The following is a 20,202-nucleotide window of genomic DNA, read 5'->3' on the forward strand; positions in this document are numbered from 1 at the left end:
CCTGAGCCCCTCACGCCTGGAGCCGCCCAGCCCTGGGATCTTCTGGAAGACGCTCAAGACTCTTGGAGGGAGGAGCAGTGCCTCAGAAGACTGCGGGATTCATACTCTGGCCTCCAGCTGAAAACATGAAAAGGAATTTCACAAGTTGAAGTGAACAGGATACACAGGCCGAAGTTAAAGGAGATTAGAGGAAACTTTAAATAAAATATCATATTGGTGGCAAGACCAAAGGAGGATGTGGATGAAGATGTTCCAGGAACCGCTGCGGAGAACTGGATGTTCTGGGTGGATCGTTCTCGGCGTCTTTTGAGCAAAGACGAGAGACTGGGGTGGTTTTGGGTCCAGAGCCTGGCTGTGGCTTTTGGCTCAAATGTGCACAGGACCCTTGGAGGAGGAGGCTGGGGCCGAGGCATGGCTGGGCTCCTCCACGGCCTCCTCAGCCCAAGTTCCCTTTGGGTGCAGAGATCCAGATCCCTGAGCCCGCAGGCCCATGGTGTGCCTGCCCTCCTGGGTGCCCACAGGCCCTCCTGGGTGCCACGTGGCTCTCGTGGCCCTCACCTTCCCTGGCTTCGGTGCCCTTGCCTTGAGAGGTGCCGCGAGACCCCGACACAGACCAAGCTCAGGGCCCCCAAGTGGACCCAGCCCACGTGCTCCTTGGCTGGGAGGGAGCCCCTGTCTGAATGAGGTGGGGTGGAGGGGTGCAGGCAGAGGCCCCGGAGCTGTGATGCCGGGGATGCGTGTGACCCTCACGCTCCGCTGGCCGGGTGGGCTTGGTCGAGTCACACTGTGCCTCTGGCCTCAGTTTCCTCACTTTTGAGAAGGGCTGGTTCCCCCTCTTCACAACCTCTTTGTTCCTTGTGGGGATTAAATGAAATCACGTTTGCAAGAAGCGCTGCGTGAATTGTCAGGCGGTGCGAGACGGTGAGAGTGGGCCACGGCCGTCCCTCCCCGAGAGGCCTGGAGACCCTGGGGAGCGTCATAGGATGGGACTGAGACGGGAGCCTGAGCTTCCAGTGTGGTTGAGAGTGGAGTTTGGGGCCAGCGTCGGGCCTTGGCCAGGCGCCTTCTCTCAGTGGACACCCGCACTGACCTGTCACCTCCACCGTGCAGGCCCCAGATGCCCCCCGTGCTGCCCCCGGTGCCCACCCACACCTGCCCCTGTGTACCCCGCCTCACGCGCCCTCGCCTGCCCCAGCGCCCCCCATGCCTGCCCCTGTGTACCACGCCCCCACGCGCCCTCGCCTGCCCCAGCGCCCCCCATGCCTTTCCCTGTGTACCCCGCCCCCACGCGCCCTCGCCTGCCCCCCATGCCTGCCCCTGTGTACCCCTCCCCCACGCGCCCTCGCCTGCCCCAGCGCCCCCCATGCCTGCCCCTGTGTACCCCGCCCCCATGCGCCCTCGCCTGCCCCAGCGCCCCCCATGCCTGCCCCGTGTACCCCGCCCCCACGCGCCCTCGCCTGCCCCAGCGCCCCCCATGCCTGCCCCTGTGTGCCCCGCCCCCACGCACCCTCGCCTGCCCCCCATGCCTGCCCCTGTGTGCCCCGCCCCCACGCGCCCTCGCCTGCGCCCCATGCCTGCCTGTGTGTCTGCTTGCAGGTTCTTCTTCAGCACCGTGGCCTCGGCCGTAGCCGGCCTGCTCTGCGTGACCGCCGTCCTGCTGTACGTCCTCATCCAGTACTTCGTGAACCCCTGGGCGCTCCGCACAGACCCCAAGTATGAAGGTACGTGGCTGCCGCTCCTGGCGTGGCCTCTGCCAGGGCTGCCGTGAGCCGACTTGGCCACAGCCTCGTCTCCAGTCGTCTTTCCAAGTGGCAGTATCGGTCTGGGGGTGGTTGGTCCCGTTTGGCCCAGGGAGAGGCTGGGGTGGGCAGCCCCAGGCAGACTCTGACCTGGGCCAAAGGCAGCAGCCCAGGCCCACGCAGCCCAGCAGCCCCCAGTGCCCGGGAGGCAGGCTCGGGATGGCACTGGCCACGCTGCTCTGTGGGTGCTGCCGCTGCTGCCGGGCCTCCACAGTCAGACCTACAGCACCTGCTGGCATCCCTGTGGGATGTGGGAGGGCGGTGCCTGTCCTGCGCAGGTCACTACTGCCCTGGCCTCCACAGTCAGCTCTGCAGCGCCTGCCATGCCTTCCCTGTGGGCCACGTGGCGGTGGGTGAGGGGCGTGCCCGTCCTTCAGGAGCAGCCGGAGGGGAGGGGAGAGCGGAGGTGGGACGGGGGTAGGGCTAGGGGTGGGGGCTGTAGGCTGTGGGGGGCTTAGGCTCTTAGGAACTGTTCCCTGCACTCAGCCACAGGAGAGACGTGGCAGCAGTGGACTCTGGGCTCCAGAGTCAAGTCCACACCGAACCCAGATCCCACGATGCCACCGTCCTGGGAAACGTGTCTGTGGCCGTGACTTAAGATTTGAGGTCGGAGGATTGAGCTGGGTTGTCCCAGGGGCCCAAGTCTAGACACGAGTGTGCTTATAAGAGAAAGGAGAGACGCAGAGGGAGGCAGCCCTGTGAGGACAGAGGCACGGTGGAGTGAGACGGCCACAGCCCAGGGTGGCCAGAGCCACAGGAGCTGGCAGCGGTGGGAGGACCTCCCTGGAGCGTCCGGAGGCAGCGCCTGGCCGGCAGCAGGATGTCAGAGCCCTGCGTGGGACCACAAGCGTCTGTCGTGGAAGCTGCCCAGCCCCCACACCCCCGCCGCTTGACGTACTCTTGGCTGTGGCGCCGGGACCCTGACCAGGAGGACCCGGGCCAGGCAGCCCTCGGGGTGTGGGTCGAGGCTGCCAGTCTCAGCTCCAGGTTTGGCTGTGCCCACACTGCACATGGCCCGGGTGTTGAGAGAGGCAGAACTCACGTGGCCCTTGTTCTAGAACATTCTGGAGCCAACACAGTGCAATGTTTTTTTCAAGGATGAGCTTTGCCAGCTCCCTAGTAAAGGCCCTGAAGCTCCTCCATCCACCTTGAAGCATGATGGGCGCTGCCAGGGCCTCACAGGCGCCCCAAAGCACTTTCTGAAAGCCAGCTCCGCCCTGGTGAGCCCTGAGCTCAGCGGCCTTGAGCCCTTCCTCCCTCTACGGCACTCACCTTCCCCGGCAGCCTCTGCGCTGTCTGGGTGCTCACTCCAGGGGATGCCAGGTGACGGAGAGGGCACAGGCAGCTGGAGCGGCCGCACTGGCTTCTCTCCTGGAACACGCTACTTCTGCGTGGCAGGGCAGGGGCTCCGGTGAGTTCGTGGACCGTGGGTGGAGCCATTTCCTGGGTTTGCTGTTCTGGAAGATTCTGCAGGGCTTCAAAGCCAGCGGGGCCCCGAGCCACGCAGCTCCTCGCTCTCGTGGGCTGAACTCATCGTGACATCGCTGGCTAAGGGGGCAGCATGGGTCCAGCCTGGTGGTGCACATGCAGCCGCAGCCTGTCGTGCTGAGTGTGGCATTTGCTTCTAGGATGGCCCCCAAGGCCGCCAGTTCCAGGCAGCGCCCATCACCCAGACACATCCAGGCTGAATCCACCCTCTACCACCCTCCCTCGCACAGCCCCTCAGCATCTTTCTCTCGCCTGATTTTTGGAAGTGTTGTTTTGGGTGTTGGCAACCCCAGGTCACAGAGGACCGCATCTTAGAAATGCCCCCAGGCGAGAGCTCTGGCTTTCCTGTTCTATTTGAAGGCAGCTGTTTTAGGGTGCAGAGGGTCCAGGGAGGCAGTGTGGCCAGTGAAGAAGGGGTGGATGCTGGGTCTCATGGAGCCGGCAGGCATGGTGACCCCTGCAGTTAGTGACCCTGTTGCAGCCTTGCCTCTGGATCTGTAAAGCTGGGATCATAAACACCACCCGCAGGCAGCGGGGCCTGAGGGGCACTCAGGTAAGGGAGGCATCCACCTGGGCAGGGACAGAGTCCGAGCACCTGTAGTCCCAGCTACTCGGGAGGCTGTCTGCACGCTGCCCCATCCCCAGCCAGCCCTGGTCTGCGACGCCCACCCAGTGTGGTGCCCATCGGCAGGTGCCGGACGTGCTGTCTCTCCCTTGTCTCCACAGATATCAGGAGTGCGAACACATGGCTGCTGTTCCTCCCGCTGTTCCCAGTGAAGGTGAAGACTCAGATGGTGGCCGTCATCGGGGCGGCCGTGCTCCTGCTGGACCTGCTTGGCTTGCTCCTGCTAGGGCAGCTGCTCATGTTCCACATCTACCTGAGTACGTCCCCTGCCGCCCTGAACCCCCCGAGACCCCCGAGCCTGGGTGGTCAGAGCTACTCATCTTCCACATCTACCTGAGTACATGCCCCGCCCTGACCCCCCAACACCTGAGGCCAGATTCTTTGCCGCCTCCCCTCCGCCCGTGTTCACTTGTGTTCACGGTCAGCCTCTGCCAGAAATGAGATCATGGGCAAAAAGGGCAAATCACAGGAAGAAATGAAATCTGTGAGGCCCAGCAGACCCAGCAAGGGGCTGAACTCACACCCGAGCCCTCAGGAGTGGTGCCGGGTGCTTGAAGTAACAAGTTTAAAACGTTCAGAGACAAAGGAGTGGTATCTATTAGGCAAGAACAGGACATAATGAAATAAGAACAGGTGGACTTGGAAGAGCACCATGTAGAAATTCCAACAACAGAAAGTACTGCGGGCAGGTCGCCCACTAACCACACAAGAGAGGCAAGGGCTGGCAGTCCTGCTGAGTCTCACGCGGGCACAGCTGCGGGTGATGGAGGTGAGAGCTGGCGGTCCTGCTGAGTCTCACAGCAGGCACAGTGGCGGGTGGTGGAGGTGAGAGCTGGTGGTCCTGCTGAGTCTCACGCGGGCACAGCGGCAGGTGATGGAGGTGAGAGCTGGCGGTCCTGCTGAGTCTCACGGTGGGCACAGCGGCGGATGGCAGAGGTGAGAGCTGACGGTCCTGCTGAGTCTCACATGGGCACAGTGGCGGATGGCAGAGGTGAGAGCTGACGGTCCTGCTGAGTCTCATGTGGGCACAGCGGAGGGTGGCAGAGGTGAGAGCTGGCGGTCCTGCTGAGTCTCACGGTGGGCACAGCGGCGGGTGATGGAGCTGAGAGCTGGCGGTCCTGCTGAGTCTCATGTGGGCATAGCGGCGAGTGGCAGAGGTGAGAGCTGGTGGTCCTGCTGAGTCTCACATGGGCACAGCGGCGGGTGGCAGAGGTGAGAGCTGGCAGTCCTGCTGAGTCTCACATGGGCACAGCGGCAGGTGGCAGAGGTGAGAGCTGGCGGTCCTGCTGAGTCTCACGTGGGCACAGTGGTGGGTGGCAGAGGTGAGAGCTGGTGGTCCTGCTGAGTCTTACAGCAGGCACAGTGGCAGATGATAGAGGTGAGAGCTGGCAGTCCTGCTGAGTCTCACATGGGCACAGTGGCGGGTGGCAGAGGTGAGAGCTGGCAGTCCTGCTGAGTCTCACGTGGGCACAGCGGCAGGTGGCAGAGGTGAGAGCTGGCGGTCCTGCTGAGTCTCATGTGGGCACAGTGGTGGGTGGCAGAGGTGAGAGCTGGCGGTCCTGCTGAGTCTCATGTGGGCACAGTGGCGGGTGGCAGAGGTGAGAGCTGGCGGTCCTGCTGAGTCTCACGTGGGCACAGTGGTGGGTGGCAGAGGTGAGAGCTGGCGGTCCTGCTGAGTCTCACGTGGGCACAGTGGCGGGTGGCAGAGGTGAGAGCTGGCGGTCCTGCTGAGTCTCACGGTGGGCACAGCGGCGGGTGATGGAGCTGAGAGCTGGCGGTCCTGCTGAGTCTCATGCGGGCATAGCGGCGGGTGGCAGAGGTGAGAGCTGGTGGTCCTGCTGAGTCTCACGTGGGCACAGCGGCGGGTGGCAGAGGTGAGAGCTGGCGGTCCTGCTGAGTCTCACGTGGGCACAGTGGTGGGTGGCAGAGGTGAGAGCTGGTGGTCCTGCTGAGTCTTACAGCAGGCACAGTGGCAGATGATGGAGGTGAGAGCTGGCGGTCCTGCTGAGTCTCATGGCGGGCACAGTGGCGGGTGGCAGAGGTGAGAGCTGGCGGTCCTGCTGAGTCTCATGGCGGGCACAGCGGTGGGTGGCAGAAGTGAGAGCTGGCAGTCCTGCTGAGTCTCATGGTGGGCACAGTGGCAGGTGGTTGAGGTGAGAGCTGGCGGTCCTGCTGCATCTTGTCTCACCTCGGGCACAGTGGCAGGCAGTCAGTTATGTTGCTGAATGAGGTAGGGCAACCTCCTCCCCACCCCCAAGGAAGCCTGTTGTTGGAAGAAGCAGCCACCCGCCTCCTCCCGGCACCAGCTGTTCGGTCATGGCGGGCCAGTCGTACAGTGTCTTTCATTCTCTGGGCAGTGGCTGCCCCGGGCTGTGGCATCTCAGGGGGTGTCTCTGGGCACGGGCAGCAGTGTGTCCAGGCCCAGCCCCCGATAATACCCTGTTCCTGACAGCCTGGCCAGCCCCAGGTCAGAGCAGAGGGAGCGGGGTGGGCTCACCTGGACCACTCCATCTCCGGGACAGCCCTGGCCTGCGGCTGTGGCGAGAAGGCCCAGCTCAGAATGAGCATGCCCCACTAAGAGGCTCCTATTCAAACCACAGTCACTGTTGTCTTGCCTGAGGCTTGAATTGTTTCTTAATGAAAGTGTGGTGGGCCAGGCGCAGTGGTGCCCGCCTGTAATCCCAGCACTTTGAGAGGCCAGTGCGGGGGGTCACGAAGGCAGGAAATCAAGATCAGCCAGGCCAACATGGTGCAACCCCATCTCTACTAAAAATACAAAAATTAGCTGGGCATGGTGATGTGTGCCTATCGTCCCAGCTACTGGGGGTGGGAGGCTGAGGCAGGAGGATCGCTTGAACCCGGGGGCAGAGGTTGCAGTGAGCCGAGATCGCACCACTGCACTCCAGCCTGGGCGACAGAACAAGGCTCCGTCTCGGAAAAAAAAAGGGAGAAAGTGCAGTGAAGTTGAATGGAAGAAACCCTGCGGACGCAGTGCTGAGCGTGATGCTGTCAGAGTTCTAGTTCCGGCTGTCAAGGCCCGGGCCTGCATCGAGCAGGTGCCTGGGGTATGTTTACTGAACGGAATGGAACGGAAGCCTCAGCCGTGACTTCACGGAGAGGCACGGGCCGCCCCCTCCTACAGCTTAAACCCTTCAGCATGAGGGTTGTTTGGACCTCCTTCCAAACTCTCCACCCCTCTTAGAACCGGCAGTAGTTTTTAAAGTACTTTCTAGAATTATCTAGAAATCCCTCTGTTTAAAGGCTTTTTTGAAGGCTTTTCTGGAGTTTCACCTCCCCCGGAATTCACCATCTCTCCTTATCAGGAGGTCTGTCCCCCTCAGATGCCCAGAGCCAAGCAAGTTCCCCACAGCGCGAGACTCAGCTGGGCTCAGGCGTCCACGGGGCACATCCTGGGGCCCACGTGGTTTTTCCACTCGTGCGGCAGGTGAAGAGATGCCCAGACTGCCCAGGAATACAAAGTCTGCACTCGCCAGTTTTTTCCAACTTTGGGCACAAAACGTATTCCCAGGTTAAAATAGCGTAAATACCCACTGTGTGCCGAGTGGGGGCCGAGGCTCCTGTGGACCCGGCATGGTCACCTGCACGCTGCGGAGGGGGACAAAGACCAAGACGTGGATGCGTGTGGATGGCCTCGTGCTGCGGAGAAGCTGGCCCTCGCGTCAGGCGGTGGGGCTGGGAGGTGCGGCGGCGGGCATGGGGCAGTGAGGAGCGCCCGCCACCTCGTGCCCGACGGCCCGGAGAGAAGCCAGGGCCAGGGAGCTGGCAGGAAGCCTTCTCGGTCATCCGGACGTCATGGCAGGCTCTCAGACACGAGGAAGGGTGGGCTGGGAGCTGTCCTGGACGCAAAACCAGCGGCACTTAAAGGCCCACTGAGGTTGCCGTGAGGACGGGGCCTTCGTGGGCCCCTGGGTCCCAACCCCGTGCCTGGGAGTAGATGCTTCCGTGAGCCGAACGAGGGCCAGGGGACTTTCAGACCCCGATGGAGCCAGGGCTGAATGTGTTGATTCAAAAAGCAGAGTTCCAGGACAACGTCGGAGGATTAGGTAGTTGTGGTGAAACTGCCACACAATGTAGCTGCTCAGAACAGCACCTCGTCACCTCGGCTTCTGTCATCAGGAGGCCGGCACCTCTGAGCTGGGTCTCTGCCAGGGTCTCTGGAGAGTCGTCCACCTGGGCACCGGGCTGCGCTCTCATCGGGGGCCCGATGGGCCGTCTGCCTCCTGTTCCGTGAGGTTGAGGCAGCTGTGGAGGGCGGTCCTCGGGGCGAGGTCGCCAGTTCCCATGCAGGCTCCTGGAGGCGCTGCCTGTCCTGCATGCGTGCTCTGTTCATCTGTGGGCAGGTGTCGGGTGTGGCCCCTGCTCTGCCTGAGCACCATGGGAGACTGTGGGGAGCCGATCCGAAGCAGCTGCTCACTCAGACTCTGTTTTGAAGCTTGGAGGACAGACCTTAATGAGCCCTCAGTGCGTGTGGCGAGGACGCGATGTCCTGAGCAGGTGTGTGATATGGGGCCGCCTTCCAGAGGTGGGTGGGAGCCGCCTGCACAGCAGACGGCAGAGAAAACCTGTTGCATGAGGTCGCGGAAGCACAGCCCTCCCCGTGCCGCCCGGCCCGCCCGGGAGCACTGGCCCCGTCTGGAGGTCCGCGGCTGCCCTGCAAGCCCTCAAGGTCACCGTGACACTCGGGTTAACTGTGTCCATGGAGCTTGCCCGCACCATGCTGCCCCCGGGAGCACGGGGCACACTGAAGATGTGCTTTTGATGGTGTTTCTGCAAACCTGGGGAAAAGAACATAAATTTTAACTGGAATATAAACAAGCATGAGGTTGTGTGCTGAAACCACGACACGTTCTAAGGGGTGTGGAGGACTAGCCAGAGCCACGTCGAGCGGCTCAGGACCTGGCCAGAGCGGAGCACCTGAAGGACTGTAGGCAACGGGGCTGTGCCGCCGCGGGCAGCTCCGCGGGGCTCCCACTGCCATCTGCTCTTCGCTGCAAATAGGCCTCTGTGGGCGGCCACCCGGCTCTCCAGGAATAGTCACGAGCCGTCGGCTCTCACAATGCTGGTGTTTCAGGAAAACAGCATGGAGAGTTTGGCCCCTCCGTGGAAGCTCGTGGCTGAAATCGGTGCAGAGCCCATTTTATTAACATTTATTAACACGGCTCTTTTAGATAAATGGGCATCTCGGATTTTGCTTTGCTTCCCTGGGCTGTTCTGCTGCACGCAGGGCCGGCCGAGTGGGTGGGGTGCTGGCCACCCCGCTGAGCTGTCTGTGGACATCGTGCAGGGCTGCAGGGTCAGTAACCTGTCTCAGCCCCATCAGAGGCTGTGCTGAGTGGCCCTTGTGGCATTTGGGTTCACCTCCTGGGCCTGGGGCTCTGAGCACCCACTGGAGTGTGTGGTCCCAGGACCCGCTGGCCAGCACCTAGGGGTGACTGCTGTACCACGTGGTCCTCTGACTTTGGGGTCTCTGTGCCTCCCCCAAAGTGTGGCCATCCATTGTCCAGATATGAGGACCCCCACAGGGCACTGGACCCTCAGACAGAACGGCCCTCCAGAGCTGGCCTCGTACCCCATCAGCAGTCCCCGGGGGATCTGGAGCAACTTCTCAGGCTGCGTGGTGTGGGGGGACCCGGGTGTGAGAGGCCCCTTCTGTTCTGACCCCACTGACAGTGCAGCTCAAGAGGCCTTGGCGGGCCAGCGCCAGTCCCCAGCTAACACCTGCAGACCCCTCGCTGACCATCAGCCAGCTACAGAGCTGGGCCCCCGAGGTGCCTGTACCCGCCCTGGCCTCACAGGGCCTGCGTGGTGGGCAGAGCAGTGCTCCCTGGTGGGCAGGTGGGGCACTGGCTGCCCTGCTGAGCTGTCGTGTGGGCGTGGTGCAAAGCGGCAGGGTGGGTGACTTGTCCTGTTCCTCCTTTCCTCTTTCTAGAGATCAAGAAGATGACCACCCTGGATTATCTCACTCAGACCCATGAAGAGGAAGAGAAGTCAAAATGCCAAGCAGAGAGGAAAGGTTCACCCGTGCAAATGGGGGAAGGATTTCTCCAGGTACCACCTGTCCCTGCTCCATTTGTCAAGGCCTGGGACACTGTCCACGTTGCTCTGTGGCTGGGAGCTCTCAGCCACGCTCCTGTGCTTCAGTGCTGGTGCAGCCCGTGGACTTTGCTGTGAGAGTGTGTGTGTGTGTGTGTGTGTGTGTGTGTGTGTGTGTGTACCTGATGTGTCTTTGTGAACATAAATACCCAACATGCACAGATGACTTCCTAGTGCAAAAATAGTAATGGAACTGAGTTTCTTAAACATTTCTATACTTCATTGTCAATCTTCTAAAGTTGAAGTCTGCTTTTTTTTCCTCTTCACCAGCCACAGTGTTAGCACACAGAAGTATGCTTTTTGTGGGTTTTGTTTTATTTTGTTTTGAAACAGACTCTTACTCTGTTGCCCAGGCTGGAGTGAAGTGGTGAAATCTCAGCTCACTGCAGCCTCTGACTCCCGGGTTCCAACAGTTTGCCTGCCTCAGCCTCCAACTCGCTGGGGTTGCAGATCACACTACGTCCAGCTAATCTTTGTATTTTTAGTAGAGACGTGGTTTTGACATGCCAGGCTGGTCTCAAACTTCTGCCTCAAGTTATCCTCCCACCTTGGCCTCCCAAAGTGCTGGGATTACAGGCGTGAGCTGCTGTGCCTGGCCTGAAAGAATGCTTTTTATCTTAAGGTAGTTAGTTTCTTTTCCAGTTAAGTGACACAAATTATTATAACTAACTCAAGAAGACATAGAAGATCTCAATAGACATAGAACAGCCGAGAGACTGAAGTATTGATTTGAAATCTTCCAGTGAAGAAAACATTCCAGGCCCTGAAGTCTGCATGGATGAATTCTGGCAAAGATTTTAAGACAAAATGTAATACCAACTGCATACACACTCTTTCAGAAAAGGGAGACGGCTCCAACTCATTCGGCAATGCCGGTATCAACCTGACGTCAAAGCCAGATATTCATAAGCCAGTAAACTCCAGAAACACAGGCGCAGGTCACTGACGAGACCCTGGCAAACCAAACCCAGGAGCACAGGGCAGGCCCACGCACCGCAGCTGGGTGCTCTTACTCCAGGGCGCCACGGTGGCTTCAGGCCCGGATATCAGTGACTAGCTCAGCACGTTAGTACAACCGAGAGCAGTAACCATGTGACCATGCCAATCAGTGCAGAAAGGGTGTGCTACCGTCAAGTGCCCATTCATGATTTTTTTTAAAATTTATTTATTTATTTTATTGCGTTTTAGGTTTTGGGGGTACACGTGAAGAACATGCAGGATTGTTGCATAGGTACACACATGGCAGTGTGGTTTGCTGCCTCCCTCCCCATCACCTATATCCGGCACTTCTCCCCATGCTCTCTCTCCCCAACTCTCCACCCCCCACTGTCCCTCCCCTGTTTCCCCTCAACAGACCCCAGTGTGTGACGCTCCCCTCCCTGTGTCCATGTGTCCTCATTGTTCAACACCCGCCTATGAGTGAGAACATGCGGTGTTTGATTTTCTGCTCTTGTGTCAGTTTGCTGAGAATGATGGTTTAAAGGATGTGAACAGACACTTTTCAAAAGAAGACGTACATGAGGCCAACAAACATAAGAAAAAATGCTCATCATCACTGGTCATCAGAGAAATGCAAATCAAAACCACATTGAGATACCATCTCACGCCAGTTAGAATGGCGATCATGAAAAAATCTAGAGACAACAGAAGCTGGAGAGGATGTGGAGAAACAGGAACACTTTTACACTGTTGGTGGGAGTGTAAATTAGTTCAACCATGTGGAAGACAGTGTGGCGATTCCTCAAGGACCTAGAAATAGAAATTCCATTTGACCCAGCAATCCCATTACTGGGTATATATCCAAAGGATGATAAATCGTTCTACTATAAGGACACGTGCACACGAATGTTCACTGCAGCACTGTTTACAACAGCAAAGACCTGGAACCCACCCAAATGCCCATCGATGATAGACTGGACAGGGAAAATGTGGTACATATACACCATGGAATATTATGCAGCCATCAAAAACAATGAGTTCGTGTCGTAGGGACATGGATGAACCTGGAAACCCATTCATGATTTTAAAAATCTCAGTGACCTCAGAATGATAGGAAAGCATTCTGTGTACCTGATGTCATACTTCCTGGTGAAAGGCTGAGGGCACTCTCCTCGAGGCTGGACAGGCAAGGGCATCCCTTCCCCTACTTCTGACCTAGCATGAACATTCTGGCCAGCCCAATGCCGCAGGGAAAGTGAAGGTACACAGAACATAAAGTAAAACCATGTTTATTTGCAGGCAACAAAATCCTAAAAATTATGTTTTAAAACCTAGTTAAGATAATAAAACTGCTTCACAAGGATGTGGGGCACATACTAAAATACACATTCACACATCTCTCTACACTAGCAATGAAAAATCTGGGTTATGTTTTTAAAACTTCGATTCACAATCTTATAAAAAAGAGTAAATTCAACAAACCATGTGCATATATGTACACTGAAAACTGTGCACCATGACTCACAGAAGTCGAAGACAACCTATTGAATGAAAAGGTCCACAGCAGTCATACATTGGAAAAAATACTGTTAAAAGAGCAATTTTCCCCAAAACTGATCTGCAAATTCACCACAATGCCTGCTGAACCCCAGCAGGCTTTTGTTTTAGCAGAAATGACAAGGTGGGGCTAAAATGTCTATGCAAATTTAAAATACCTAGGCTACCTACTCTACTATATTAGCCAAAACAATATTGAGAAAAAATGCAATTGGAGAGCTTACACAGCCAGACCTTCAATTGTACTATAAAGCTGCAGTAATAAAAACAGTGTGGCATTGACAAGGAGCGGGACATAGATAAAGGGACCAGAAGAAAGGTCCAAAGTTAAACCTTTCACTTACGGTCAGTTGTCTTTAAATAACAGTACTAAACTAATTAAATGGGGAGACATTATAGTTTAACAAGTGATATTAGAACAATTGGATGTCCACATGGGAAACACAAGAGAACAATTGAGTTCTTCAAACCTGTACAAAGATTGCTCAGGGTCACTTCATTCCCCACACAAAAAGTGGGCCCCAAATCTATCTGACACTTAAAAGCTGAACATAGAACACTTTTAGAAGCAAGCATAGATTGAGATCTCTGTGATCTTGAGTTAGACAAAGCTTTTCTTTGATAGGACACCAAAATCACTGCCTATGGAAGAAAAAAAATTATAGTTTTGACTCTACCAAAATTGAAAATATTTGCTCTTCGAAAGTCACCATTAAGAAAATAAAAATACAGGCACACATCAGAGATATTGCAGGTTTTGGTGTAGAATACTGCAATAAAGTGAACCTCTCAAGAAAGCAAGTCACATGAATTTCTCTGGTTGTAAAAGTTATGTTTACACCACCCCCGGGCAGCAACATTACGTCTAAAAGCAGTGTCTGTGTCTGAATTAAAAGTGCTTTCTTGCTAAAAGTGGCTTACACAGACACCTGAAGTGAGCACAGGCTACCAGGAACATGGCACCGATATGCTGGGATAACGGTCACTTGCTTAACCAGGGCCACCACAAACCCTCAATTTGTTAAAAAACAAAAAAACACAGTGTCTGTGAAGTGCAGTAAAGCAAAACACAGCAAAGTGAGATGTTCGTTCCTGTGCAAGTCACAGGCAAACAAAATATTTTCAAGTCTTAGGCTGATGCCAGAACACACAAAGACACAAAGACTTTCAAAGTGCAGTTGTAAAAAAAACACCAAAAACTCAGTTTTTTAAGTGGGCAACAGGGCTGGGCACAGTGACAAGCATCTATAATCTTAGTACTTTGAGAGTCCAAGCAAGAGAATTGCTTGAGGCCAGGAGTTCAAGGCCTGCCTGGATAACTGAGAGATACCCCATCTCGACAAAAATAAATAAAAATACACACATAAAACGGACAAAAGATCTGAATGAACTCCTTAACAAGGAAGATATATGGATGGCATATAAGCACATGGAAAAGTGCTCAGCATCATTCGACATCAGGGAGCCACAAACTTAAATCACAATCAGATATGACCACACACCCAGGAGAACACCTGTCAGCAAAAAGATAGACGCCACCAAGGGTGAGTAAAGCTGTGGAGAAACTGCAAGTCTCAAGCATGGCTAGTGGCAGTGAAATGAGAGTGTGAAGTGTGTCATCTGTGGCTAGTGGGAGTGAATTGAGAGTATAAAGTGTCTCACCTGTGGCTAGTGGGAGTCAAATGAGTGTGAAGTGTCTCACCTGTGGCTAATGGGAGTGAAATGAGTGTAAAGTGTCTCACTTGTGACTAGTGGGAGTGAAATGAGTGTAAAGTGTCTCATGTGGCTAGTGGGAGTGAAATGAGGTTGTAACGTTTCTCATGAAAGGCTAGTGGGAGTGAAATGAGGGTGTGAACTGCCACCTCTCTGGAAAGGTTTTTGGCATTTCATCACAAGATAATGTGCTTTTATGGGACCACAATTCCACTCCCATTTTCTAACCAGAGAGAAATGAAGACGCGTGCACATGTAAGGGTTCTGAGAGCCTAGCTCAGGACTAAGGACAACTCCGGGCACTGTTCTTCAGAACTCACTAGTAACAGACTTGTCCTTTATGTAAGAATAAACTGCATGTCAGCATCTTCCTTTCTCATCTTACAACTTTCCGTTTACCCCACAGCAGAGAGAAGGAGCCGGCGCCCCGGGCTCTTCTGCACAGGGGTAAGTTGTAAGCTTCCTGCAGGCGCTTGATCGCTCTGAAGGATAGCTCTGTTCCCTTAGTACCTCAAGCGACTTTGGAAAGCAATTCACCTACGATGAGGCATTTTAAATAGTTCTGCCGAGTCATAGCGACTGCTCGGTCTCGTCGCGCTTCTCTCACTTGCAGAAACTGCATTTTCCCTCCCTTTGTCATAACTAACATCTAGAGTAGCGGGCGACAATAAGACCAGCTCATTCATTTCCACGTCTCCCCGTGAGCCCGTGGGCTGTGAGTCTCGGTGTTTGCTTTCGTCGTAAGCTCCGAGAGTCCGCCCGTCCTGAGCCCAGATGCTGAGTGCGTGTGGGCACCGGCGACGCCTTCACCCCGGAGCCCTGCCCAGGCGGCCCGGGCGTGGCTTCCCAAACCGGGATTCAAGAAGCGTCTGTGAGCCAGTGTTGGGTAGTGCGGGTCGTTTTATTTTGGAGGCTGAGTCAAAGGTCATGCGCGTCTTCAGTGTTCACAGACTCCTTCCAATGACCTTCCCAAAAGCGTGCTGCAGTTCACACTTCCTTCAATTCTGACCCTCTTTCGGCGTGAGGTACTAACAGTACGTTTAGCTTTATGCAGATAAAATAGATAATATTTTAGTATGCATTTCCTTAATACCGTGACGACTGAACTTTTTTCGTGTTTTGACCAGATTTCCGTTTTTCCTGTGTGAATTAGGGGTCAGCAGTTGGGTGATTCGATCATCAAACATAACAGCTCTTTGCATTTTCGGAATCCTGCGGTATCTTTCACAGTGTAGATGCTGTAGACTACTCTGAAGCCAAATTTGTTAAAATTCCCTTTTGTCTTGCTTTAAAAAGCCTTCTTTATTCCAAGGTTATACAAATATCCTGCAATACTCTTTGTTTCAGGCGTCCCCAAACTACGGCCCGTGAGCCGCATGCGGCCCCCTGAGGCCATTTATCCGGCCCCCCGCCGCACTTCAGGAAGGGGCACCTCTTTCACTGGTGGTCAGTGAGAGGAGCACAGTATGTGGCGGCCCTCCAACGGTCTGAGGGACAGTGAACTGGCCCCCTGTGTAAAAAGTTTGGGGATGCCTGGTTAATATAGTCATGTTTTTTATTTGTACCTTTACTTTTTGACTTTTCGGGCCAGAGGACATTGATTTTGGCATTTGGTGACAGAGGAGCGAAGGTTATTTCATCCCAACAAAGTAACGCTTGGTTTTTCACTTCGTGTACTGAGTGATGCTCTTTCCCCTCAGGTTGAAAGGCCTTTTCTGGTTCTCTCTGTTCCCCTAAGCACAGGCCCAGGTCTGTCTCGTGGGTCTGTGTCCTGGAGCGGCACCATCTGTTTAAATTACAGGGCCTCGTTTAGCTACTATATTGTAATATCTGGCAGGCAAACTTCTGTCTAAAGATTTTTTTCATTTTTCATTTACTTTAGACAGTTCTTACACATTAATTTTCAAATGTGAACTTTAAAATCACTTTGTCCAGTTCCAAGAAACGTGAAATTCGAACTGGAGTTATGTTAGTGACGGGTCTGCCCTTGGGAGGGGCCCACATCACAGCCCCCACGGAGAGGCAGCAAAGCCTTTGAATTTCACTTCGAGTTATCACGGAACCATGGCCCTTTAAGTGAAATATAAAAATGCTTTATCTGTTACGCATTTTGAGCAAGATTAACAGAAACCTAAGTATGACTAGAATTGTAAACTTCCACTCTAAAACCAAAACAAAATAAAAAAAATTTTAGTGATTGCCAAATCAATGTGTGTATTATAGAAAATGTGGGAACTGCAAAGATTCCCAGGTAAAAATGAAAGTCATGCAAGGTCCCTGACCCACCAGTAGCCACTGTGGGCATCTGGACTGGCATCTTCCGGGTCGTCCTTTGGAATGTTTCTTCTGTGCATGACGTGCATAATGTGCTGATTTATACAATTACAGTCACCTTGCACAACTGTTTCCGAGCCTGCTTTTTCAACTTCAAATACTGTGAACATTGTTCTGTTAAAGAAAGAAAGAGTGGCTCGTATGGGTATAAATCGTCGCAGCTCTGGGATCTGTTATACTCCCTGTTTCTGGAATAGTGTGTTTGATTTTCAGTCTACCCTGTGATTTTCCAAAGACTGCTGAGCTGGCCTTATGTGGGAGGGTTAGGGTATTTCAGTGGGATAGTTGACGAAGCAAGTAGATGAGTCCCCTGGTGCAGCAGGATGCCAGTGCCCGTCTTCTGCCACAGGAGCTGCCTGCTGGGGCACCTGGGAGTTTGGAACAGTGGACCACATGGACACCTGACAACTCTCAGCCTTAGTCTTTTTTTTTTTTTTTTCTTTTTTTTTAGACGGAGTTTTGCTCTTGTTACCCAGGCTGGAGTGCAATGGCGCGATCTCGGCTCACCGCAACCTCTGCCTCCTGGGTTCAAGCAATTCTCCTGCCGCAGCCTCCCGAGTAGCTAGGATTACAGGCACGTGCCACCATGCCCAGCTAATTTTTTGTATTTTTAGTAGAGACGGGGTTTCACCATGTTGACCAGGATGGTCTCGATCTGTTGACCTCGTGATCCACCCGCCTCGGCCTCCCAAAGTGCTGGGATTACAGGCTTGAGCCACTGCGCCCGGCCAGCCTTAGTCTTTAGTGCAAGCCTGACCTACACCGTCACAGCAGAGTCCCTCCAAATCGGGAAAGTCATCTACACCCATGGCACCGTGTCAGTACAGAACAATCCAGTCACTAAATGCCTGTGGAGAGCAAGGGTTCAGGCTGGGTGGGAGCTTCGGGAGGAGCTTCTGTTCCGATGGTGGCTCTCAGGCCGGTCCACAGAGACGGTTTGGTCACAGCGGTCCATGGCTGCCTGTGTTTCTCTGCGCTACTGTGGATCAGTAAACATGGGGAGGTGCTGCAGAGCAGGTGGGATGGAAACACAGAGACCCAGCAGGGTCCCACGGGCTTTCTGTACAGCTTTAGGGGGGCTCCCACTGGCTTGTGCCCATGAAGTGGCTGGTGTTAGCTTCCCACCTGCCACAACAAATGACCACAAATCCAGGCATTCAGCACAACACTCCCTGTCGGCTCCGTGGGTCTCAGGCCTGGGCTGGCCCAGTGGGTCTGTGCCTACGGCCTTGCAGGGCAGCAGCCACAGTCAGGGGCCAGAGTCCTCTCTGGGCTCCTGGGGAAGAATCTGTCCCAGGCTCCTTCAGGCTGCACCGGGTGTCACAGTTTTCTGAGGTGCCACGTAGCCCCCTCAAGCTCCCCATAGGCACCGGGGTCCCAGCGTCCTCCTCTCGCTTTCAGTCTCCGGGTGCTTCCTCCTCACTTCTCTGTTTTCCGAGGCTCAGGTGATTCCTGGGGCCTGTGAGGACAATCCACGTCCCTGCTCCTGTCTTAGGGTCCTCTGTCTGCTGTGAGAGATTGCCACGAATGTGGAACGCTGTGGGCCCCAAGGCACCTTCTGCCACTTGCCAGTGAGCCAGGCTATACCCGCTGAGGACACACCCTGGCTAAGGCACTGGTCTAGGGTGGGGCCCCCACAGCGGGAGGAGGTCCTGCTTCCCAGGGTCCCAATGGGAGGGAGTCACGGTCCTTTACACGCAAATCTCCTTCCATTTCCCACTGCGCAGTAACCTGGGAGCACTCACAACCTCCCGGGAGCTGCTGGTCTCGGTTCTGAGACACGTGGCCCCACAGCAGTGCTGCTTACAGGAGACGCTGCAGCCCCCAGCGCTGCCCTTAGGCCCCCACAAAGCTGAGATGAGTTTCTTTCCTTCTGCCCATCCCACCAGGGTCAAGGCCAAAAAGTCCCTGCTGATGCCCAATTGCCTGTGCCACCTCCCCGCTCCCGTACACCGAGATCGGGGCTCATCAGCACAGGTAAGTTGTGGTCGCCGGGCACTGGGCCATGAGGACAGAGCCCTGTGGGGAATGCGTGGTCTGCGGTCCCCCCAAGCTGAGGTTAGGGCAGCCTTCAGAATGGAGGCACTCTGTGTCCAAGGGTGCTCCCCACCTGGGAATGATGGTGGGTGGAGCACAGAAGAGAGATCCAGTCAGAGGCAGAAACGCTTCCCAGCGGAGGGTGAGAGAGACAGATGGGTGCCAGTGGGAGCCCCCAGCACTGGAGCCCCACGGTCAGGCTGTGGTGACTCAGATGCCCAGAGCAGGCTCTGAAGGGCCCAGGACATGCAGCGGGGGACAGTGCTGTGATAACGGATGCAGGGAAATTGTTAGCCATGGCAGAATCAGTGTGCTGTGTTAAAATAAAATGCTGAGGAAGGACTTGTGTAGGACACAGGTGGGAATAGAGGTGTGTGTGGTCACGTGTGCACGTCTGTGGTGTGTGGCTGCAGGTATGTGTGTGGTGTAGGGTCACATTTGTGGTGTGTGTGGTGTGTGGTTATGTGTGTGGTTGTGTGTGCTGTGTGTGTGGTGCGTGGTTACGTGTATCTGTGTGTGAGTGGTGCGTGTTTGTTCCGTGGACTCTGTGTCTGTCCTTCACAGGAAAAGCCCAGCATGGCTGCCGGCTTTAGGGCCACCTATTTCTGTTCCTGCTCGGGGGTCGGCTTCCAGTGGTTTCTGCTGAGTCATTATTTATTTTTTAGAGATGGGATCTACTCTGTCACCCAGGATGGATTGCAGTGGTGGGATCAGGGCTCAAGGCAGCCTCCACCTTCTGGCCTTAAGTGATCCTTGTACCTCAGCCTCTCGAGTAGCTGGAAGTACAGACATGTGCCACCACACCCAGCTAATTGATTTTTTATTTATTTATTTATTTTTTTGAGACGGAGTTTCGCTCTTGTTACCCAGGCTGGAGTGCAATGGCGCGATCTCGGCTCACCGCAACCTCCGCCTCCTGGGTTCAGGCAATTCTCCTGCCTCAGCCTCCTGAGTAGCTGGGATTACAGGCACGTGCCACCATGCCCAGCTAATTTTTTGTATTTTTAGTAGAGACGGGGTTTCACCAAGTTGACCAGGATGGTCTCGATCTCTTGACCTTGTGATCCACCCGCCTCGGCCTCCCAAAGTGCTGGGATTACAGGCTTGAGCCACCGCGCCCGGCCTGATTTTTTATTTCTTAAGAAATGGTGTCTCACTCTGTTGCCGAGGCTGGTTGGAACTTCTGGTCTCAAGCAACTCTCAGGCCTTAGCGTGAGCCCTGGGGGTGTCCTTTTGAGCAGGCTGTGTGAGGGAGCCAGCTTCAGCTTCTGGGGATTACAGGTGACTTCTTCCCTGTGGGGCAGGGCCGCCTCACCACACTCCCCAGGACTTCAGGGAACGGGCTCCTGAGACTTGGAAATGAAAAGGGCTCAGCCCCGGTCGGGAGGAACAGTGGCGCTGGTGTCCAAGCCTTGCCCCTTGCCTGGACTTCCATGAAAGATTCGGAGACACACTCAGTGGAAACCGTTGGAGCCCCAGCCCACCCCAGACTCAGCCACCAAATTTCCCTCCCTCCACGTGGTGCACGGACTCACGGGATTTTCTCTGCCTGGGATCGTCTGCGTCGACACCTGCTGCCCGGGTGCAACCGAGAGT

General features: G+C 55.3%; 1 protein-coding gene across 1 annotated transcript in view; it reads left to right on the forward strand.

The window, feature by feature from the left end:
* Window positions 1-20,202, forward strand: part of ZDHHC11 (zDHHC palmitoyltransferase 11) — a gene marked incomplete at its 5' end in the record, with an annotated part of 102,389 nt that overhangs the window by 14,171 nt on the left and 68,016 nt on the right. The window contains 5 exons of the mRNA XM_074387627.1: window positions 1,597-1,721; window positions 4,014-4,169; window positions 9,863-9,981; window positions 14,642-14,682; window positions 18,459-18,546. Coding sequence (XP_074243728.1) covers window positions 1,597-1,721; window positions 4,014-4,169; window positions 9,863-9,981; window positions 14,642-14,682; window positions 18,459-18,546 — 529 coding nt within the window. The remainder of the gene's footprint in view (window positions 1-1,596; window positions 1,722-4,013; window positions 4,170-9,862; window positions 9,982-14,641; window positions 14,683-18,458; window positions 18,547-20,202) is intronic.

This window comes from Saimiri boliviensis, chromosome 1, assembly GCF_048565385.1.
Source record: "Saimiri boliviensis isolate mSaiBol1 chromosome 1, mSaiBol1.pri, whole genome shotgun sequence".
In the NCBI taxonomy this organism is placed as follows: Eukaryota; Metazoa; Chordata; class Mammalia; order Primates; family Cebidae; genus Saimiri; species Saimiri boliviensis.